The sequence below is a fragment of the Elephantulus edwardii genome, unplaced genomic scaffold (genome assembly GCF_000299155.1).
Source record: "Elephantulus edwardii isolate Elephantulus edwardi_28Jun2011 unplaced genomic scaffold, EleEdw1.0 scaffold00010, whole genome shotgun sequence".
In the NCBI taxonomy this organism is placed as follows: domain Eukaryota; kingdom Metazoa; phylum Chordata; class Mammalia; order Macroscelidea; family Macroscelididae; genus Elephantulus; species Elephantulus edwardii.
The window spans coordinates 31,613,446-31,638,519 of NW_006399760.1; the positions used below are offsets into that span (position 1 = coordinate 31,613,446).

The window sequence follows — 25,074 nt, forward strand, 5'->3', positions numbered from 1 at the left end:
AAAAAAAAGGAACAAGGAAGCGCCCATGTAAACGTCCTTTGGGCAGTAAAGAGAGAGCACTTTAGGAGTCAGGTGGCAGCATGGTAGAGATTGATCATGAGAGGTGAGAAGGATCCTCAAAGCTTTAAGCACACTAGTGGCAATGATTCACTTTCAATAAAAACGTAACAGCACTAATGACTGACAATAAGCATTTAATATGCCAGGGAGCTCTGGTGGTGCGGCCTGTAAGGGGCTTTGCTGCATACCCAAAGGCCATGCCTCTATTAGGGTTCATATACAAGAGAGTCAATGGAGCAGCAGCTCCAAGTCAGGTCCAAGTTAACGATAATGAGTTACTACATGCCAGCTGCAAACTGATGCTTTACATTTAATCACCAAAATCCTCCAAAGCACACATCATTATTATTACTTTTATTATTACCCATTTTTTTTGCACAAGGAAACTTATATAAGTGATTACTATGTACTGAGCTGAGTTTCAAAATAGCACATGCTGAATTCTTGGCATTTGTGTCTATGAACATCACCTTGTTCAAAATAAGGTTTTTCCTTTGCTGTTTTGACCAAGTCATAGCTGTGCAGTATGGATCCTAAACCTAATAATTTCTGAGTTGTAAAAAGATAAAGACAGGTAGAGGAAAACACAGATAGTACAGGATTATCCACAAACAAGGGCCTGTCAACCAGAAAAGAACCGTCTGGTTGGGAACGCGACTTGAACGTTTAATCTGCCATTCTGTGAGAAAATTCCTGTTCTTTAAAGCGGTCCTGCGGCACTTGTGTTACAGCAGTACTAGGTAATTAAGACAGTTAACAGCATGATCCCAGGCTAGACTGTGCACCATCCTATTTCACTGCCCTCTACTAGTCCAAAAGGAGCACTGACAGCACTCGTGTGTAATATTTTAAGCTGCTAACTGAAAGGCTGGCAATTCAAATCCACCACCCGCTCTGTAGAAGAATGATAAGCCATCCTCCTGTGATGATTTACAGTCTCAAAAACCTAACTGTAAGTCATCCTCAGTTGGCATCAGCTCAATAGTGGGTCTGGGAGAAGCACTGCATGGTTCTAGGAGGCATCATTCCTACAGACCTCTGTGAGCAAGGCAACAGCCCTGGGGAGAACTGTAGCAAGGGGAGGCAGCAGCACAGTAAAGAAGAGGTAACAGCCAAATCTATATAGGCTAGATGCAAAAGCTTTTAAAAATTCTTGTGCAAATGTTGAGGGGACCTTGAGCACAATCTTACTAATCTTAGGTACTCTTAAAAATAACCATGTTATTGTTGATAGTGAAGTACACCAACGACAAGTTTACAGGACATTTAACTCAAACTTTCTATTTGCTATTTTTAAAACATACTGAAGTAGAGTCTAAGCTCCTGGAAATGAATCGAAGACTCATGGCGTAAGGATTATTCTAAGTCTGAAATGCTCTGGATGATGAGCATTGAAGAACATTTTTGTTCCTTTGTAAATCAATGTGGCAAATGACTACAGTATTGAAGAAACAAACTAGAGATTCTGCACACAGAGATCCACTCTACTAGGGCCAAAGGATAAAGCTCACAAAAAGGACCTACTAAGAGAGCACATGATCTTAAATTGCTTGGAAGGTTTCTGAGCAAAGCAAAGCATTTAGCTTTAACACAAGTCCACAGTTAGGATGTACTCATTTAATTAGAGATTCCTCCTACCAAAATTGCAGACCAAAACCAAGTATGTCTGCAGAAGGACAGAAGAAATGAAGAAATACTGCCAGAGAAGCAGTGAAAGAAATGCCAAGGCTCAAAGGAAAGGCTCTTAAAGGAGAATCTGAGTCCCATTAAGCCTGGAAAGGAGGAAGCCTCCCCAGAATCACTAGAGAGGAGAAAGCTCAGGCCCACTCGAACTACCCTAACTCGGGAAGGACCTCCGTGACTCTGACACACTCTCAAGTTTAAGGACTATGGATCTAAGCAAATTTGGCCTTAAGTTCATACAGAAAATTCACCCAAAAGGATATAAAATGATTTTCTTTCCAACCAATTCTAAGCTCAGTGTCAAACTAAACTCAGAAGTAAAATCTAAAAGACACTCTTGAGAAATTTTCAGTGGTGAAAATGGACTTACTACTCATTTCCTACATAGAAACAGCATGAAGTTTATTATTAGTAGCAAATAAATGTAAAACTCCAATGAAAATATAAAATGCAACCTATTTTTATGTTCCTCGTTCAGCTGAGGATCACACTGTTGCAAGGAAACTATCTGGTCATCAATTTTTATAATGGACTAAGAAACTCAAAAGATGCATAATTATAATGACCTAATGTAAGATATGCATATATTTTAATGAGGTACATTTTATATGCAATAATTTTAAAAATATATATTCTCTTAATGACAGTTGCTGAAGACGATAAGGAAGTAAAACAAGTATATCATACTCTGGGGTGAGGAGAATCCTGTAAATTAGCACAACTCTTATGGAAAGTAATTTGACAACACATGCTGAGTCACAAAAACATCCATACTATTTGACCTACCAAGTCTACCTCTCTTCATATCAAAAACGAATTCCCCAAATGAAAAGGTTAAAAGTGCAAAGATATCTGCTTAAAGGCCCCAAATGAAGGCTACAGGATGGAAATGGTTATATATCAATAAAACATTACATGATCATATACTACAAGACCTTTTAGTAACATTAAAAGCAACACAAATGAGAGGTGGAAAGATACAGAATTTCCATCCAATGAGAACTAAGTCAAAATTACAGACATGGATGCATTAGATAAAACATAAAAATGAATAGGAATGCTGGCCAGGTCATGTTTATTTTCTCCTTCCAAGTAATTTTTTCTATTTTTTTATTGGGAAAGAGGGAATTCTAATACATCATTAATAAAACCTTTATGAACACTGACATTTCACTAGATAAAATGCTCTGCAACTTTGTGTTTGTGTCCACGGACACATGAATGCCAATGAGAGAAAGGGAATAGAAAGAGAGAAGAGAAAGTAACAAATTAGTCACCGCAAAGGATGCTGGTTTGCAATGCAAGGTGATACCCTTACCTCTCCCTCCAAATCAAACCCCACATTATATTACAGAAAATCAACCTACAAAATATTAGGAACTGCAAAAAGTCCACATGATGATGTCAGGGAGAGACCAGACCAAAAAAAAACCCAATCAAAATGTTCTTCCTGACAGTCAAGATTAATAGTAATAATAATTATAAAAACAAAGGCAGAACTAAATTTTCAACTGATGACTACAACTTCAAACTCACTGTTAATCTCAGTTGATCTTTAAAAGCCATTTGGGTTTATGCCCATGACACAGGGTTTGCAACACGAGTTCTTACAAAGCCTAAGCTTCAGCCAAGTTCTTTCATCAGGCAGGCTTGCCCAGCTCTGCTCCGGCACACCCAGGGCTGGAAACACTACTGTCCTGGCTCCGGAAAGCCAGTGTCCTCTTCATCTGGGGCAAGTTCACTATCACATCATTTATTTTATACAAATCTTTCTAGAATCAGTTAAAGCAAACTATTATAATTCAATATCCAGTTCCAAGTGCCCAAAGTTTATAGGGGGCTGGGAAATCAAGTCGATGTGCAATTTCAGACAAAGTTCAAAACTTTATAAATCAGCAAAACAATCTCTCTGTTGCAAACAATTCTCAAGGCGCTTGTATGGCACAAACTTCAAGTCAGTAGCATCCGAAGATTGAGAAACAACTACTGAGAAAACATTCATGACTCCCACCCCGCCAAAAAAAGTACTTTTAAAAGAATTTGTATACTAGCGTCCACGTGTATTCATGTTTAACACTAGCTCTGAAATCCCTAGATGGTGATTCAAAGCAGACACGCTCTGCAGATAGAAGAAAAGTTACCTTGAAGGCATGCCAATTACTAAAAGGACATTAAATTGCTCGGATTCCACATCCTTCACTGACTCTCCTAATCTCTGGCTGTGCTATTCGTGAAAACTATGACTCTTCCAAGGATGTCAATCCTTAGAAAGTACCAGTGAGAGAGGAATGGGCTCGGGATGTTAGCAAGCCGAAGTTCTGTTTTTCTCAGGCAGGATTCTGACAGGTCACAGGAGGATACAATATCTATTGGAAATGAATTTTAATCTAGCAGCATGACATTTTCATCTGTTTTCCTGGAATCCTTTTGGATAATCTGTGAAGTAACACTTTTCATGGTAAATCTATAGCAGCTGACGTAGTGAATTCAGATGATTCTACTATAATGATCACTTGTGGGTAAATGGGGTGTGTGCAATTTGGAAAAAAGCACACTTCCTTAATGCTCTCAGAAGGCTTAAATTTCCACTGTGTATTTGTGGCTGTTCTGGTTGCACCTGAATGAGGGTAGCCTGTAGGGTTGTGAGGAGTAGAAAATGGCAAATGCTTCTCTATCTGCTACAGCAACAGCAATCTATTAAACCCCTTGACTTGTAAGAGGCTCAGCACAAGCTCAATAATCATGGCTTCTTGAATTTAAACCTGGATATTCTGGAAGACACAGCCTGCTTTGTACAAGGAAATAAAATTGGAAACTTTTCTTATAATCCACACTTTAAAAAGTATCTAAAATAGGAAAGTTCATATTTAGGTTAATTTACATTTCCCCTTTAAGTCAAAAGACTTTTGTGTAAGAAGCAGAGAAGGAGGAAGGGTGGGAGGAAGGATGGATGAAAGAACTCAAATATGAATGGACCAAAAGGAAGACCGAGAAATAAATAACATCTTCCAGAAATATCTCTTCCCAACTGTCTTTCCCTCTTGTGTATTTACAACATAATATTATTCCATCTCACCTACCAATCATCAATCAAATATGAACAGACTGATAGATATGATGATAGATTTAAATATTCCATTTGTCCCTCTAAAGTCAGCTGAACCAAGGACATCATATTACATTATATACCTACCATTGCTCACCATCCGCCTGGCTACTTCCCACAAAACAAGTCCAAAGGCCCAAATATCGACTCTCTTGTAAGAATCAAAACAATCCACCTGGATGGTTTCATCTAGAACTTCGGGGGCCATGTACCGTTTGGTGCCCACACGGGGGTTATTTCCTACGTCAAGCTGATTGGTGCTCTGGGAATGCATGACTGCCAGGCCTGAAAGGAAGAAGATAAATCAACTCAATAGGACCTTTCTCACAAGAGGTCACTGAAGGATTTTAAGTCAAACCCAACCATGGTGCCCTCTTGTGGCACTCATGGTCACTGCTGTCTTACATCTAGAATAATCCCTGGAATATCCTTAGTACTTGTAGAGCGAGGAAAGGGGAAAAGTTAACATAAAAGGAACATCCTACAGCAGTTTAGTTGATATGTGAAGCTCTAAGCGACAAAAAAAGGGGCTTTGGTAGCTTAATGGTAAAGAGTTGAGTTGCCAAATCAAAGACATGGGATTGTAATTCACCAGCTGGTTTGAAGGAGAAAGATGGGCAATCTCCTCCCATGCAATTTATGGTCTCTGAAAACCTGCTGGTGGGTCCAACTATGAGCTGGCTCTAACTTAACAGCACATTAACAAAAGACAAAATGTTCTGGGTAAATAATAGACTAATGCATTCTTGAACATGAGATCAATGACTGAAGTCCACAGGGGGGGGGGAAAGTGCTTATGTTAAATCTTGAGCCTCAAACAAGAGGCAAATTGAGCTCTGAAATGTCACCACAACTCCCACCAGCCTTCAAACACTAATTTGAAAACCTTGTGAAAAAGAATTTCAGTCAATCTATCACCATATAGAGTGCGAACTGCTCTAAGTATTGTTGCATGCTTAAAGGAAGAATTACACATTTGCACAATAAAGGTGGTGAAATCCACTCTTTCAGCCACGTGAGCACACAAAGCAGTACATTGGATTTCAACCAAAGCACACATCTCTCATAAAAATGTGCTCTCTCTTAGCTTATTCAGGATGAGGACACTCTCCCAGCCTGTGAAGAGGCCACATGATGAAGAACTGAGGCCTCCTGCCAACAGCCTAAAAGGAAGGGAGGGAGCCATCTTGTAAGTCGACTTCAAATAATTATAGCCCTGACTGACAGTTTATCTGCAATATTCAGGAGACCTAGAGCCAGAACCATATATATATATATATATAATGAAATAATTCCAAAACTCCTGACTCTCTGGGACACTTGTAATAAATGCTTGTCATTTTAAAAGGCATTTATTACCCGCTAGTAGATAACCAAGGAGACATGCCAACCAAACTGCAATGAGGAAAAAAGTGGGAAAATCTGAAAATGGATATTAAATTACATTAGAGAACTATGCTTTAGGTGTGACAATGAGTCTGAGAAAAGAGCAAATGGCCTTAACTCAAGAACGCATTTTGAAATACCTAGAAATAAAGTGCTATGGTGCCTGGAGCTTATTTTCCAGTGGTTTAACAAACACACAATCAAATATCGATAAAAGACATACGGAAGAATTTAATTTTTAAGCCATGGTGTTGAGCTTATAAGTGATTGCTGATATTATCTTTCAATTATCCTGCATATTGGGCATTTTTATAAGAATCTAGAAAAATTAATGGAAAACTACCAGTAGAACATTACCACTAATAAATGATCCCCAATTTCTGGATATAAATACACATATATGAATAACTTAAGATCTAATTAGAGTGGCCTCCTGCATTACTTATCTACTCCCTGAACAAGGACTCTTTAACACAGTTGTTGTTTTTTTATCCTTATCCATGTAAACAACTGGAAAACTGTGGGCTAGAAGAAATGAAGTTGAAGAATTAACTAGCTGGATTTATTGCAAAAGATCCCCTCCTAACTACGCCCCATAAACCAAGGCCAATTGCTGGCTCACTCCATCCCTTTTTCCTGGATCACTGGATCAGAACAGCAGCTATCACTTTAATGATTATTATCTGCATTTAAAATAATTCCTAACTCTTTCAAGAACTCTGGGAGGCAGGCACAGTGGGTGTTTTTAGTTACATGAGTAACCCATGAACACAATTTCGCGAAATCATTAAACAATCCTCAAGTACAGTGTTGTGTCAAGCACTGATGGTCAACCCTCATTTCAATGTTAGCACTTAGGAGAAGTTAAACAGACAGGAGTATTTGCATAAAAGCACAGGGTGAATCATTGAAAAAGCCAGAGCTCAATCCAAATTGCTCTGGCTCTAACAGCCATGGCATTTATCTTCTGCACTGCAACTAAGAACTGCCCACAAAGAGCTTTCATTTTGATGCTTTTTCAATATTTATCTTAAATATGTTCTCTCTTATCTGGGAAAAAATGTAAAATAATTTTTAAGTTTAACAGAAAAGACTTTAAAGAGATTAAAAGAAAGCATTTTTTTGATTGGTCAAAGTACCTGCTCTTAAAAATACACATGAAAATATTTTTCTTTTCTTAAGAGCCTCTCAGTGTCTGCCTCTGCCTCAGTGGTGATGTGCTGACTTCCCCCAACTGTATATTGCCTTTCTTTTCATTCAAGTTAATACTTTAAAACTTCATTATTTACATAATAAATAGCTTAAGCCTACATTTGTCCAATAATTTCAATAATATTTATACAAACCATTTTTAATCAGGTAGGATAAGGAGTCTCAATAGTCCACTGTAATGAATAATTACTATTCAAGCTTGTCCTTATTAACACAATTATTTGGCAAATACTGAGTGTCTACAATAAATACAGTTTTATGTAAAACATTGCTATAAATGAAAAAAAAAATCTTACTTGTACTCAAAGCATCACTGAACATTATCATAACATTCCAAAAATGAGATTTCCCAATAGGATAAAGGGTGAATTGGTTTAGGGATTGGTTTTTCTCTTTTTCAATTGATTATTTTGACTTGAATAAGAAGAACAATTGTAGAAAACAGTATTTAAAACAAGACCATTCCCTAGGTTCTTTACTTACTCCATATACTGTATACCTAATCTCTCACAAAATCAAGAATAACAACCACACTGGCTGGTTGCCTCTGGGAGTAAGATGTGGCAGGGAACTTTTTTATTTAAATTAAACAAGTATCAGCTGACTTGCTGAAGTAACTGGAAGGTTTATCTCATTGTGGATTTAGCCTATACAGCATTTGATAAAACTCAAAAGAATGTGAACATAATAAGCTTTTTGTATTTTATGGTACATATAAATTTTATCTATGAAAAAATAATAACTTCTAGCTTACATGTTGGTGACTAAAGTCTTGAAAAGAAAGGATTATTTTATTTGTAGTTTACTTCACAACATGTCAAAAATTAAGGTGGGTTATAAGATAGGAAATACATGAGATAAAGTTTGAGGTGGACTGATTCAGTGACTGGGGTAATCGGGATGGGTGTGTCAGAGACAGTGCGATTGGCACAGGACAGAGCAGAGTTTAGGGCTGTTATACATATGGTCACTATGAGTTGCAAACAACACGACAGCACATAACAACAACAACAACAATATGTTTACAGATTTTTTTGGGTGCAGTTATACTATTGTTCATTGTAAAATTCAGTTTTTTGGCATAGTTGAAAATTTTTATAATAAAATGTTGGGAAAAGAAAAAAAAAAAAAGAATGAACTCTGGCAAAACAATAGCATATTACAAAAGTAAAAGTAATAAGTAAAACACACTTGTTAAAAATGTACCCAAATCTAAAAGGGATATATGATTAGGTATTATTGTCATGTCAGGAGTCAAGAATAAAGGCTGCACAGTACGGTGGACTTGGGGGGAGGGACTGCATAGCAATGAAAGAATTTTTCTTTTATTCATCAAGGAGAAAAGTGAATTCGGGGTGAGGGGGTGGACAGGGAGAAAAGTGCAACAATGAATGACTGGAAACCCTAAGTCTCTGTATACTTTCATTAAAATTAATTTAAAAAAAAAAAACCAGCAAAAAAACCCAAACAAACCAAAAACAACCTCTTACCCAAATCTGCTATGCAACACTGTCCATTCTTCTTGACCAGGATGTTTTTGCTCTTCAAATCTCGATGGGCAATGGCTGGTTTCCCTTGGGTCCCAAATATCTCTATGTGCAAATGTGCAAGACCACTGGCTATCGAGAGCACTATTCGAAGGCAGCTAACCGTATCCAGGGTAGTTAGCTGTAGATAGTCATACAAGGATCCCATTTCATGATAATGTGTAATTAACCACAATTGGGTACTGGAGTGCCGAGATGTCATGTCTGAAGCAATGAAACCTAGAAAGAGGACAAAAAAGAAATAAATACCTACCTCAGAAGTCAAAGCACCCTGTAAGGCTTAGATTCTGTAAACAATCCTCTACATAGGGTTGTTAGGTGTCATTAAGTCAAGTATGATCCACAGCGAACCTGTAAACAACAGATCTGAATCCTGACCTCTTTTGTGCCATCCTCACAATCTCTGACACTCTTCTTCTCTTCCACTGAACCTCCATTTTCCCAAGAATGATGTCCCTTTCCAATAAACAACAGCCTCTCTTAAGCAACATGCACAAGGTATGTGAGATGAAACTTCACCACCTTTGCCTCCAAAGAGCACTCTTGCTGCACCTTCTTCAAGATATATCTGCTTGTTCTTTTGGCAGTCCATAGGATATTCACAGTAGATATTATTAAAAATACAAACAAATTGATGATTGCCACCAATGGAGATTTACAATAGTATCAACTAATAAAACCACTCAAAATCCCTCACTGTCACCAGGTTAGTTCCCACTCACAAGTACCCATTCTTCCACTGAGTTTCTGAGGATGTGAATATCAATGGATGGAGACTGCTCATTGCTCTCCTTTGGAGCCAGGGCTAGATATGAGACATCTGAGATGTGCAGCTTTTGGTTAACAGGGCAACAAGGTAGGGACTACACTGCCAGAGTTCCCCAAATAACCAACAGGGAGAAAAATTAGTATCCATTCTTTAAAAGACTGTTGCCCAGCCCATGAGTGTATAATTTTATTGCTAAGTATCATTGAAATACTTTTCAAAAATATTCTAAATTGTATTAAGGCTTAAACAGAAGTAACATTTATAAACATTTTCAGTAGTTTCATATACACATGAAAGTTGGACAGTGAATAAGGAAACTGAAGAATTGATGGCTCAGAATTACAGTGTCGGCAAAAAGTATTGGACTGTTAAAATCTAACTGTCAATGTTGGAACCAATTTAGGGCTGACCTACCAATAGGCTTTCAAAAGTTGTCAACAGCACAGGAAGAGATTGCCCATCCTTCTCTCATTGAGCTGCTGGTGATTTGAACTGCCAGAGGCATCATCTTTGTGATAGCAGTGTAACTCCCTACCCACGAGGCCACGAGAGCTCCCTGGACTTCCAAAATAACAAACAAATCTGTTCTGGAGGAAATGAACGCAACAAAGGTACTCCTTAAATGTTAGAATGGTGAGACTTCATCTCAGATACTTCGAGCATGTTGTCAGGAAGAGCCAGTTATTTTTAAAAAGGCATTATGCTGGGAAAAGTGGGGGGTCAGACAAATAGAAGACCTTCAATTAGAGACTGACACTGTGACTGCAAAAAGGGGCTTCAGCATGGCAGAGACTGAGAATCGTGCAGGACAGGGTAAGGTTCAGATCTGTTTTCAAAGGGTCCCTATGAGTTATAAGTCTACAGGGGGACAGCTAACACAACTCATTCAAAATGAGACAGTGTGAAACTCTCCCTCATGTTAATATCCTAAGTAGAGGCCACTTCTCAACTATCAAAAAAGGAATACCCATCTCAAAACTCAAGAGACCTACAACCTAGTCATGACTCTTGACTGAAGTCTGCAGTGTAATAATGCATAACTCATAGAGGAATTCTCTGGTCTGTGACTGTAAGTCTAGATCAAATCACAGATTCATCAAGTAATAAAAGAACAGGCAAAAAGAAATGAGCTTTAATGATGTTCTTTGATAAAAAGGAAAGCCAGGCAATGGCTTTTGTTGTATAGAAAAGATAGATGATGTAAAAATACTGAAACTGCAATGTTGCAAGATGTAAATAAGAGAAAGAACATGCAGGGAGATAGTCTGTAGTTTCTGCATTTCCCCCCATAAATCAAAAACTACTCTTAAAAAAAATGAGGTTTATTTTAAAATATTACACCATGTTAACGTACTGTAATAATTTGCTACCTGCAAAAAAAAGCAGCCAGAGCCCAGTATAAAAATCCATGCTAGACATTACTGCCACTGGAAAAAAGAACAAATTAGGAGACCTTGAGAAGTAAGATAGTGACAAAAACTGGACATAGAGTTAGGAAGGGATCTTTCTAGACACTTCTAGGGAGAATCTGAAGCACATTAAATACATGAGCCCCAGAAATTAGTGCATTGTTTATCCTATCAAACACTTAACATATGTATGCTTGTCTTTCCTGCTGTGGAGCTGCCTCTCTAGAATTTTGTATATGAGATGTGATCAGGGACTAAGAAGGTTGAGATTTACAAACAGAACTTAAAAAAATCGCTTGAAGGAATTATGACCGAAGTGATCAGTTAAGAAGAAACATAACATTACAGATGCATAGTACTTTATATAAAATTTTAAGTCAATTTCACAGATGTTTTTTCATGAGATTTATCAAGTATAACTGTATGCCTTTTATAGATAATACATTTCTGTGGAAAGAGACAACAGAGAATAACATCAGTCAGAACAAAGTCAGAGGCTGGCAGCATAATAGACCATCAAATGCTTATATACAAGAAAATATCCACCTGAATTTAGAGACCATCTTAAGAAACTAAAGACCAAAGACTAGGTAAGTTATGTGGTACAACATCAAGGACACAAGACAGGAAGAAAGCAAAAGGTAATTGAAAAGATGGGAACGTGAAGACCAAAATGATGTCAGAAGAGACTCTGAAATTTGCTCAAGAACATAAAGAAGCAAAAGTGAAAGGAACAATGAATGGAAATCCAGAATCTCTGGAAGTGTTCATTAAAATTAATTAAAAACATTTTCTAAAAAAATAAATAAAGGTACTCTTATAGAACCTAGTAAAAGAGAATATCTTATGCACTGTATGTATGACAACAGTCGGAAACAAGGGGTGCTTTGTGGAGTGGGTTGAGGAAGGGAGAGAGGAGGGGAGTAAAATGTTCCAAAAATTAAAAAGTAAAAATATTAGATTTAAAAAACAAAAAGTGAAAGGAAGAAATGAAGTGAGCTGAAGAGAAGATTCTAAAGGGCCACTCAAGAAGACATAGTATAAAGACCTGGAGCTAGTAATCCAAAAGGGAAAATCATGCTTGCATTTCTCAAGCTGGAAGACCTGAGGAAGAGAGTCAAGCCTCAAGATGCAATACTGAAGGATTCTATGAGCAAAATTCTCAAGGATCTAGAAAGCATCAAAAAAAGAAATAGAGCAAATGATCAAAAGCAATGATGATGAACCAAGTTGTCCAAACTTCCCCGAAGGCAATGGTGAAAGACAAGGCTCCAGAAATTTACAGAATTCCAATTGAGATGTATCAACAAATAAATACATCCCTACTATATGTACTCATTCATCTACTCCAAGAAATTTGGAAGATAGCTTATCTAGTCAATTAACTTGAAGAGATCCATATTTATGCCCATTTCAGAGAAAGGTGATCTAGCAGAATACAGAAATTATTCAGTAATATCAACAACACCACATACCAATAACATTTACTAAAGATAATTAAATTGGCTAAAGCAGTACACAGAGAAAAGAACTGACAAATTCAAGCTAGATTCAGAAGAGGAACTGGAACAATGGATGTCACTGCTGATACAAGGGAGATCTTGAATGAAAGCAGAGAATACCAGAAAGCTGTTTACTTATGTTTTATTGATATGTAAAAGCATTTCAGTGTGGTGGATAAAAAATTATGAATAACATTGTAAAGAATGTTATTCTTTCCAAAGTTCTCTCCAGAACACTTATTTTTGCCCAAGTGGCATTTGTACACAGACCAAGGAATAGTCGTTCGAACAGAACAAGGCAATACTTTAGGGTTGAAAATCAGTAATTATGTGTATATGTGTCTGGATTATAACCTCTCACCACACTCAATCTGTATGCTTTACCTATGAAGAGGAAAGTAGCATATGGGTTGGAGGAGGTCTATTTAAGAATATGAATTATGGAGACGATACAACCTTGCTTATTTTAAGTGAAGGGGACTTGATGACTGTAACCTTCAGAATTAATTTCACATCAACAAAAAGCAAAAACTCTCACAAATAGACCAATAAACAACATCATGATAAATGAAGAACAGATTTAAGTTGTCAATGACTCCATCTTACTTGGATCCATAATCAATATCCATGGAAACAGCAGTCAAGAACTCAAATACTGGGAATATCTGCTCAAAACACCTCTTTGAAGTGCTCAGAGGAAAAAATATCACTTTGAATACTAAAGTGTATTGACACTAAGTATGACAGTAAACTACAGCATCTTCACCAGCTTCAATTACATGCAAAAGCTCGGCAATGGTAAGAAAGAACAAAGAACTGATGTCCTTCAATTACGTTGTTGGAGTACAATACTGAACATCAAGAATTCCAAAAAAATTTCTTGGAAGAAGTACAGCTGGAATTCTTAGGAAATAGAATGACTGTACTTCATCACATACCCTAACATATTTAGGGTAAGTTTCAGGCATGGTCAATTCTTGGAAAAGGAAATCATGCTTGGAAAAATACTGGGATAGTGAAGGAGAGGAAGAACCTCAATGAGACAGACTGATACAGAGGCTATAATAATGGGCTCAACCACAGCAACTTGTGAGGATGGTGTAGGAGCAGGCAGTGTTCTGTTAAATGAGGCTGGAACTCACGCAGTGGCAGCTAACAAAAACAGTTTTATTGTTATTTAAAGATGTTACATGGTTTGCCTATGATCACAGCATTATTAGGTAGCTAGCAAACCAAGGTTTAGTAGGAGAGGGTCTAGTATACCACGTCTTGCACAGGAAGAAAACAACCACCACCACAGCAGCAGTAGCTCATACTCATTATTGCATTCTATGTGCCAAGCATTTCATATCTATTCTCTCATTTCACTTTCTAGAATAAGCACGAATTCAGTAGACCAGCCTACTGGAAAAGAAGATGGCTCCTATCTACAGAAGAGCAATGTAACATTTGCATCCACATAACATTGCTAAATGTATTAACTTGCGCCTGCCTCTGTATCCCTCTTCCTCTAAGCCAGATGGGTGGTGGCTTCTGGTCATATCCCTCCTTCCTCCCTGCTCTTCACTATCTCCTTGTCTCCTTCTACCCTTTTTACTTGGAGTCTTTAGCAAGTTAACATCGTTGTACGTCAGTATTAGTTATTCTTACTAAAGGTCCTTGCTTTATGATTTTTTTTTTTTATTTTAAATATTATCCTTGTCTTTAATATCATTTCATTGTAAATGCTTTATGATTTTTAAATTGAATTCTTTTAAACGTTAATGTCTTGGTCAAAAACAAACACCCTTAAGTAAAAAGTACCACTCAAAACAAACTTAATTACTGCTGTATTCTGTGTGGCCTCTACTGATTTCTTCCCCAAAGGATGAACAGCCTCTGGTTACATACATGAATAATAAACAAAGAAGACATGTTTACTTTCACACCTTCCCTGAGTCCCCTAGGTCTTATGGAAGGATTCACTGTCCTGTTAATTATGCTTTAGACCTTCAGGAAAAATTACTTAAGTAAGTGGGATTTTTAACTGCTCAAAACATGAATGTTATAACTTCATTTGCTTTGTGACTGCACTTTGATGGGGCATTTGTGTTTGCAGCGAAGTGCTCCATTCTTAGTGGAGGCTGTAAACTGAAGAGGTGACTCTACGTTGGAACTCTAGCAAAGCAACTGGATGTGTTTGTGAAAAAGGGGGAAAATAATTAGAGAAGAGGTATCTTATTTAACAGTCAAAGCTAATCTCTTAGGCTGCTCAAGAGCCAAAGTAAATCTCAAAGTCTGGGGGTCCCTGGAGAGCCTCTAATTGGCATCTCTCTCATGAACCATGCACAGGGCAGCTCTGACAATGGAGAGGTAAGGCTACCATGAATTCACATGCCATGAATCTAGAGTGCTAGATTCTGTGTGTTCTAAGTAACTACCAGAAAATGAAATAAAATATTATGATCACATTTATTAACAGTAATAGAAGATTAAAATATTACTATATATATGTGTGTGTCCTATCTCCATACCTTTTCAACCTGCATGCAGAGCAGATTATCCGAGAGGCCAGGCTCTATGAGGAGAAGTGTGGCGTCAGGATTGGTGGAAGATCTATTAACAACCTGCGTTATGCAGATGACACAACCCTGCTTGCTGAAACTGAGTAGGACCTCATGCACTTGCTGCAGAGGTTCAAGGACTGCAGCCTTCAGTATGGACTGAGGCTCAATGTCAAGAAGACAAAGATTCTCACCACTGGACCAATTGGTAGCATCAGGATGGTGGCGAAGAGATTGAGATTGTTCACAGCTTCAGTTTGCTTGGCTCCACAGTCAACACTCTTGGCACCAGCAGCCAGGAAATCAAAAAACATATTGCGATGGGAAAGTCTGCTGTTAGGGACCTCTCCAAAGTACTGAAGAGCAATGGTTCTCCCTGGAGACTAAGGTGCGTCTGATACAGGCCATGGTCTTTGCAATCACTTGTTACGCATCAGAGAGTTGGGCTGGGAATGACTAGGGAAGATAGAAGGAGAATTGATGCCTTCTAGCTGTGGTGCTGGAGAAGAGTATTGAATGTACCCTGGACTGCCAAGAAAATAAACAGATTCATCCAGGAGAGGGTGAAACCAGGCTGCTCCTTGGAGGCAAGGATTCTGGGGCTTCGTCTGACATACTTTGGACATGTTGTAAGGAGAGACAGGTCCTTGGAGAGGGACATCATGCTTGGTAAGGTGGAGGGACAGCGCAGGAGGGGAAGACCCTCTATGAGGTGGACTGATTCAGTAACTGGGGTACTTAGGATAGGTGTGTCAGAGGCCATGCGATTGGCACAGGATAGAGCAGGGTTTAGGGCTGTTGTACAAAGGGTAGCTATGAGTCGCAAACGACTCGACGGCACATAACAACATAACAACAACAGTGTTAGGTTTATCTTCTTTAATTAACTAGGGTTTAGTTTTTTTTACAGTAGGACTGTATTCATAGTGTTTCTGGCAAAAGATGTGTTGCACTGGAAAATTCTGCTGTCAAGGGCCTCTCCAAAGAGCTAAAGAGAAATGATGTCAGTTTAAAGCCTAAGGTATCCCTGATTCAAGTCATGGTATTGTCTCCTAGCCTTTGAAAGTCTGACAGTGAACAAAGATGACAGAAAAAGAATAAATCTCAACGGTGGTGTTGGTAGAAGAGTACTGCATATCCCTTGGGCTGTCTTGGAGAAAGTACAACTAGGTTGCTCCTTAGAGGCAAAGACGGTGAAACTTCTCATATACTTACGGCAGGTTGGTAGGAGGGGCTAGTCTGTGGAAAAGGTAAAGAGTCAGAGAAAGAGAGGAAGACTCTCTCTCAACAAAATGAACTGACACAGTGATTGTAACAGTATCAGAGAAGAGACGTGACATATGAAAGACTGGCAGAGTGGTGTACAACTTGATAGCCTCTAACAACAGTAAGCCAAATGATTCTATCTAGCTTTTTGGAAAATGTTTAAAATTGTCTAACTATGCACATCTTACTTATCAACATCCTTAGATTCCAAGGTTACATTCCAAAATCAGCATTATGAGAAATGAGGGCTGTGCAGTGCATGGTAGTAAGAAGGTAAGCCCCTCCCCTACCAAAGAACTAGAAGAGGCTGGGCTGGGCTGGTGCTGTGGTGGGCTGGGTGGTGCTGCCCGTCACCTAGCACCACCCTCTGATGGGAATTCACTACTACTCCATCCACTATGGCCCCACAGCCACACACAGCCCCTTCTCTCTCTTATTTCCCACCTACCCTATTTAAACTCCTCAGTAACCTTCAGACCTTTGCCTGGCCTCCCTCTGCCCATCTGTGACCTCACATCATCCCACCTATTGCTCCAAGTTATCCATGGTGAAAACAAGATGTCAGGGACAAACAAAAAGGTGTTCTGTGTCCATCCATCATCATCCCTTGCGTAGTGCTCCAGATCACCATTTGTGTAGGCCAGTGGTAAGCGCTGTGGGCTCGGTTCCAGCCACACACATGGCCTAGACCATCAGAGGCACCACCGGGGAATATTTCCTGAAAAGTCTTGCCAAAGTCATCATAAATGCAAAATGCTGGATAAAAAACTGTTGCCGTGGGATTGGTTCCCACTTAAGAGTAACACCGAAAGCACAGAACAGAACTGCTCTGAAAGGTTGCTAAGGGTGCAAAACTTCCTTTTTTCAAACTACCACATCTTTCTTGTACAAAACAGTCATTGGATTTGAACCACTGACCTTTTGGCTAATAGATGAATGCCCTGTGCAAACAGGGCTCTTAAATCAAGCGTGGTGTGTGGGAGTGGGAGAGTTGAAATTCACACTGTTGCTATTTGCAACTGAGTCCATGTTGGCACGAGTGGCAGAGGAGAATCACCCCATAGGGTTTCCAAGGCCGTAATCTATGGAAAGAGACCTGGTGGCATAGCTCATAACATGACAGACTGCTAATAGAAAAACAGTGGTTTGAATCTACCAGTCTCTTTGTGGGAGAAATACAGGCAGTCTCCTCCTGTAAAAATTTACAGTCTTGGAAACCAGATGGAAGGTCACCATGAGTCGGAATCAACTTCCTTAAGTTGGAATCAACTTGAAGGCAAAGTGTCTTAATTTCTGTAGGACTATACTGCCAGGTCTTTCCTCCTGCAGAACTCCTGGTTGTTTTAAACAGCCCAATTTTCTGTTAATCTTGTGGTACGACAGGTCTCTGAAATTTCAACTCATCCATTGGGAAGGGCAGCGTTCAGAGCTATTATGCACAGGGTTGCTATGAGTCACAGTTGACACAACAGCACACAACAACATCAACAATTGGAAAGATATTGTTTCACAAGTTTCCTTAGAGGGCTCAACAGCAAGGGCCTACGGTTTAATCTATATACACAGGCATTTTATTTACTTTAGGAGGTTAGAGTTGGCAGTCACTGAAGAGAGGGGGAGAAATTACAATCTGATTTCAAAATGCAATCTGCTCTTTTGATGGCAAGAAAAGAAAATGATCACAGAAAATCTAAATGAGGAAAATTGGTAAAGCAGAAAAACGTTTTAAAAAAGGTAACGCCTGTCCATCATCCATCTCAACTAAAAGGACTACGGGAATAAGATCAGTCCACATGGTTGTGATGATAATGATGGCAGAGAGATCTCATGCATCTAGAATCTCCCATGAATCACTAGGTAATAAGAAGTGGACAATGCACGTGACTGAAAGAGGGTCCTTCTGTTACACAAATCCTACAGAAAAGGTTAATGTTCCAGTTTCTCATGTGCTTGACTCCAGTGGACTAAGTATTCACTGAGCATTTTATGCAGGATACTCCACTCAGCAACGTGGTTCTAAAACAAAAGATTCTAGACCTCAGTGGACAGTAGAGCAGCACCAGTTATTTCACTTATATACATGTGATGTCTAGGGGATTTTTGTGGCATTCTCAAGGAATAGCAGATAATCCAAGTTCTATCCATGGAATATTATACATGAAGCTAAGAGATTGTTTCAGAGTCACTAGTGGGTAGCTTGTAAGTCACCAAGTAAGAGTGAATGTCCTTTTCCTCTGGTCTTACAGCCATAGAGTATGGGTACCTACCATGTTTAAAGACAAAGCAATGTTTGTAATCAATGCTTGGTTTCCCATATAACCAAGTCTTAACTGTCTTTCAACTTCAGTCCATTCCCATGTCAGAGGGAATACTGGATCAGACAGCACTTCTTAGAAGTCAATGTACCTATCTCAAAAGTTGTGTATATCTAAGGGACATACAAGGCTGACCAGAAGCTAAATGGCACCACCAGCGCTCTGTGACCATGTGGTAGATTACAGTGGGAACTGGGACAGAATGCCTTGTTTGGTTCTCCGTCTTTTTATTTCATCTCCTGGGTAACTTTAACCTCTTGGTTCTTTGGTAATCATCAGCTGAAGTTGAGAAGATAAGAGTGCCCTACCCGGTCTTGGAGAGTGTGCAGCCAGAGTGCTCTTTGGAGACAAGAATGATGAGGCTTTGCCTCACATACTCTGGGCATGTTGCAAGGAGGTGCAGCTCCTTGGAGAAGGACATGATGCTGAGAAGGGTGGAGGTTCAGTGACAGAGAAGAAGACCATCTACCAGGTAGACTGATGTAGTGATTGCTATAATGGGCTCCTGTGTGTCAGGAAGTGTGAGGAAGGCCCAGGAGAGAACACGGTTCAGATCTTTCTTTTCCAGGTTTACTATGAATCATACTCAACTTGACGGCATCTAACAACAGCCCGCTCAAGATTGTGGTGGTGACTAAGTAAGAAAATGGACAAAGTGCACTTGAACAGTGCTCAGTGCATAATAAGGTCCATTACTATTGTTGAGATTGCTACTGTTCCTTTATGTACACACCTAACTCACATAGGTAGTGTATGGTACGAGCTAAAGAAAAGTTACAAAGTGAGGGAGGTACAGAAAACATAATCCCACTGCACAAACTAAAAGGTGATTGGAGAGTTTTGATGGAAGAGAAGGGGGTGGTTAACAGGTGGAAGGACAGGGACAGCAGGAATCAAGAACAATAGGAACAAAGCAACAGACACCTAAAGATTCATGACATTCCCAAGACATGACAAATACCAATGGAAGCTCCATGTGGAGTTACTTAACTGAAGATAAGTTATGAGACCTGGATCGATTAATACAGAGTCTTCCAATGCAAGTCTGTAAGTCTTCAATATGGAAGTCAAAGACACACTGAGCAGAGAATCACTGCTCCCAAGAAGAGAGCTCAGTATGCAGAAATAGATGAGAAAAAGGAGGCCAATAGCAACAGCGTAAGTGAGGGGGGCTGAGTGAGGACTGGGGCTCATGAGGCAAGGGAAAGGGAGCACTCAGCAAAAGAAATGGAGAGAATTCTGAGACGAAATATTCTACACACTACTGAACCAAAACTGCACAAGGTCAAAGCCATCTGGTGCAGAAAACTTGACACAGATTTAAATACTAAACTGGCAGCTTTGGAATATAAAGAAATTATGGCAATGGCCTCCCGTAAGCCAGACCTGATCCAAAAGTCATTAAAATGGACAAGACAAGGGGAAAGGTCAGCTGTGTTAGATTCACTATAAACTTCACGTCCATTATGAAGCAAGCACGTCAGGCAGCATTCATGATCTATCAATATGATCACATTTACTCTTACCCTTTCAGTAAAAAGCTGGTGATCTGGATCTAACCAGAGGCACCTCAGAAGACAAGGCCTTAAAAAAAAAAAAGGAAGATGAAGAAGAAGACAAGGCCTGGTGACTGACTTCTAGAAAAACAGGCATTAAAAACCCTATGGAATACAGATAGATCCCAACACATATGGGGTCGCCAGGAGTCGGAAACAACTTAACAGCAACTGTTTTGTTGTTGTTGTTTTTTTAAAAGCACCATCGCAGTATTTCAATGGGCATTTCACATATTTCACAAACGTTTCCAGGCGTTTGTTCCCAAATTAAAATTTATGCAGCATCCCTCTGTAAATCTGAGCTTTAAAACGATGCCTAGCTTGCAGGAATATGCATTTAATTATGATGTCCCTGGGAGCTGTGAATCTCTAGGAAATAGTCCAAAGATCTTTCTTCGTTTGAGTCTATAAATATTCAGGAAGGGTGGGGTGAGTAGAACTACCAATGAGGCCTTGAAGTGAACAACATGGGGCGAATTTTTTGTTGTTTAAATAACGAACTGCAGATGTAGGAATAAGAATTAGCAACAACAATTTCCTTCTCATCATCCAGAAGAATGATTAATTTACTTTCAGAGTCATACAAGAAATTGGGTGTTAAAAAGAAAATTAAAGTTAGCCATCTTCAGGGGAGACTCTCAAAGTTACCTGAGAAGAAAGGCAATTATTTCTCTCTAGATACAATTAATAAGGGGCTTATGCTTACCTAAAATGTTCTCATGCCGCAGCATCACCGTATTGTACAGTTCTGTTTCCCGGAACCATGATTTCTCGTCTCGGGATGAAAAGATCTTGACAGCCACGTTCTCCCCTTGCCAGCTCCCCCGCCACACCTCTCCGTACCTGCCTTTCCCTGTGGAAAGCAAAGCAGGGTGGACACTGGATATGAGGCCACTAAGAGGTAGTCAGTTCAAAGTATGTGTTAAAAGTGAGGCAATAAATTTATTTAGTGCTTGCAATTCTTAATTCCTCTCATTGTTTACTACAAAACTCAGTTTTAAGATAAATATAACTATCAACCTCACTGCAGCACCAACTCATAGCAAATCTTACACCGAGTTTTTCAGAGGCTGTAAAGCACTTAGGAGGAACTTGCCTATCTTTCTTCCATGGGGGAGCTGATGGATTTGAACTGGTAGAAAAGCGCTGTCTTGGGATTATCAGTGTAACTTCCTGCAGACTAAACCACCAGAGCTCCTAGATTATCAAGATATATAAAACTAAAATGGCCCTTACCTCTCCCATCTATCTTGTTTTGACAACAAATTAAACATTCACTGCAGCTGCTAATTATTATTCCATTTAAAATCCTCCATTAAAAGGTACAAAACACCTATGGTTTGATAAAAGCACAACGATGAGGAAAATTTAAAAAATGATAGTTACATTTCATATTAAAGTATAATGAAGAAAAAAGTACATATGTTTTTATGTGTTGTTGAGTCAGAACAGATTCACAGCTCCAGCAGCTATAAGTAGCAGGGGAGATCATCCCTCTTTATCCCAGAAAGCAGCTGGTGGATTTGAACCATGTGTCTTTGGCGTTGATAGTGAAATTCTTTACCTATGAGGGCACCAGAGCTCCCTGCTCTAAAGTGTATGGTGAACATAAAAAGCTTGACTCCCTCTCTTCACAGAGGATCAATTTATGCATTTGTTAAGAGTCCCATATGCCCGTTTACACACACATTCTATTTTTCACAAAGGGTACTAAGAACTTTGAGATGTGAGTTCTGAAGGATAAAAGACACCAAGAACGACACTGCTGCATAGCAGGAGCTCAACATGCTACAGCTCCTGCCATTCCTAAAGGATTTGTTGGTGGAAGATCTATTTCAAAAGGGGATTTGCAAAGTCTTAAACATATAATCCCAGAACGGTGATCATTTCTGACATTGGTCATGGGTATTTGCTCATTTTCAGAAATGCGGGGCTTCCTAAGTTGTGATCTGATCAGTGCACACCCCCTCTCCTACTGCAGCAACACACTTGACAGCTTTGTCAACTCCAGGCTCCGTCTTCCATTCTTTGCCTTAATTATAGGTAGGGGTGATCAGGAGGCTGGGCTGAGGAGGTAATTACCACCAGACAAGGGAATCAACAGAGGGTATAATCAAGGGCAAAGATACCTAGATAACACAACTTGCAGGGCAGTGGGGCCCTTGCAGGGCTGCTAGGAAGCACAGCTTGTAATAAGCAGCTGTACCACCACCTGCACATACAAAAAAAAAAAAAAACCAAAAAAAAACAAAAAACCAGCTCTTGGCTGACAAACTAAGCCACTGAGAACCCAAACATGGAGAGGGAAGGCATGTCTGTACCGGTGACACACCTGAAACAGAACCTGAATTCATCTGCGACAAATAATGTCACTAGGAACCACCAATCATTTATTCAAAGTGATGCAAAACGTGGCCAAGAAGTTGTGGGCCACCATCAGGTCATATAAGTACTAATTAGAACAAAACTCATTCTAATAAAAGTCCTAGCAACTGTGGCTGCCTGTGGCTCAAGTGCTAAGATACTACATCATCTGCTGCTAGAAAAGGAAGTACTCATCCTTTCTTGGGTCCGGCGCCATTATTTATGTGGATGTTCCTTTAGTCTTCTGATTTGCAACAGAAAGGGACGAAAATTATTCTGGGAAACTGCGCACATTAACTATTAAACTGTCTCAAGTGCTGCTTCTTTTTTTTTTTTTTTTAAGAGACACAAATCAAAACCAAATTGAGTGGTAAAGTTTAACAGGGCAGTTGGAGAGGATGTAGCGAGAAAGGAACTCTTACACATTGTTGGAGGGATTGTAAAATTGTGGAAGGCAGTTTGGCACTTCCTCAAAAAGATGAACATAGAAATTCTATATGACCTGGCTACTTCACTATTTGGAACATACCCTGAGAATATGAGAACTGAGGCACAAACTGAGATTTGTACACCAATGTTCATAGCAGCATTATTCATCATTGCAAGAACATGGAAACAGCCCCAAATGTCCAACCACAAATGGACTGAGAAATTATGGTACATTCACAAAATGGAATACTATGCAGCATGCAAGAGCAATAACTTTGCAAATTATTACCTAACTTGGGAGGGACTGGAGAGCATTATGCTGAGTGAACTCAGTCCCACAAGGATAAATATTGTATAAAACCATTATTGTAGAATGAGTATAAGGATCCAGGAGGGGTGGGAGAGGCTGGAAGCAGAAGGATGTGGATGTGCAAGAGGAAGGGGGGATTAATCACTGGGTTGTACAATTTAATGGGTGGGGAGGTGAAGGAAATTGAAAGAGTTTATTCAAATTTGTATTCGAATTTTTGTAAATAAACTAGTAGAAAAAAAGGAAACAGTTGAATTGCAAGGTAGGCAAGCTAAAATAAAAATTTATTTCAAGAGTTTTCAACTTACCTAAGTTTCCAAGTGTGTGTGTGTGTGTGTGTGTGTGTGTGTGTGTGTGTGTGTTAAAATGTAACTTTACTCAATTGTCCCTAAAACAGACATAGAGCTGTGCAAAAGTCCTGGCCAACAGTACCCTAAAAACATCTGAAATTTGGGGGTCCATGAATCATTATCTGGGAATAACTGAACTGGTACAATTTCCATTTTCTGAACCAAAACCCTTTTATTATCCATAAATTGTCCACAAATCCAGTCCATAAATTCACAGCTGAGGCTGAACCACATGAGCATTACAAGGTGTTAAAAAGCCATTCCTATTGTTCAAGTCATTAACACTAAACCAACAAAAGGCTGTCATTAAATTTACATTATTTCTTAAAAAACACTGACAACTGCATTTATAATCAGAAACCATGTGCATATTTTAATGAGTCACTTTTATTTTGTCCTTTGGACTCTGAGGCCAATCTGGAAGGAGGGATCTTGAGATAGCATGCTGCTCAGGGAATGCTGAGTGGTGTGAATGCTGAGTAGCCACAGGGCAGAGGGGAACAGGACAAATAAACAATCAACAGGAGGCTTGTTAGTGTGAAAGAACTACCTCAGCGGTCATCACAGCTTGCTTGTCTCTAATCAGCTCGCTGTGAAGGAGATGAAGGATGTGGGGGACTTCACCGTGGCTACAGACATGGGGAGAGACAAGAAGGCTAACTGGTTAGCTACTGCCTATCCTATTCCTGCCCAGTTTCCTTCCTATTATTTGGTTTGAGGGTTTTCACAAATCTCACTGCCACTAAATTAGAACCAACTCACAGCTGACCTTCCAGATATTTTTCAGAAGCTCTAAACTGCATGGGAGGAGATGAAACTGCCCGTTTTTCTTCAGAGAAGCAGCTGGTGGATTCAAACCACCTGCTTTGGGGTTGGCAGCACAAAACCAGAGGACAGTAGTTAAGTGGTAAAGGCTATTTATGAGGATCAACCACCTCCTGGAAGGAAAAGACATGATAGAGGCCTCTAAAGCACAAGTAAAAGGAAATGAGGGCCCAACTCAAAAAGCTGAGCATAGGGGGATGCTGACAACAGATCCTGTGAACTCCATACTGCAACCACTGCCATGGTTGTGTGCCCTCTGAAGGTAATATTAATGAAAACAATGTCTCCCCAGTGTGCTCCACATCAAAGTAAAATTAGTAAAAAGAAAACTTTTTTAAAATGTCATTTGATTTAATCTTCCTAGAATGCAATTTAACAAGCCTTTAAAAAAAAACAACCAACCAAAACCAACAACAAACTTTACAAATGTGATCTAAAAACC

The 25,074-nt window shown here is 39.3% G+C and overlaps 1 protein-coding gene across 1 annotated transcript in view; it reads right to left on the reverse strand.

Moving 5' to 3' along the window:
- The window catches only part of ACVR1 (activin A receptor, type I), a 104,738-nt gene that overhangs the window by 11,785 nt on the left and 67,879 nt on the right, over positions 1-25,074 (reverse strand). Inside the window, exons 6-8 of the mRNA XM_006880793.1 lie at positions 21,061-21,207; positions 8,938-9,213; positions 4,937-5,134 (exon numbers count right to left, since the gene is read on the reverse strand). Of these exons, the coding sequence (XP_006880855.1) occupies positions 4,937-5,134; positions 8,938-9,213; positions 21,061-21,207 (621 nt within the window). The remainder of the gene's footprint in view (positions 1-4,936; positions 5,135-8,937; positions 9,214-21,060; positions 21,208-25,074) is intronic.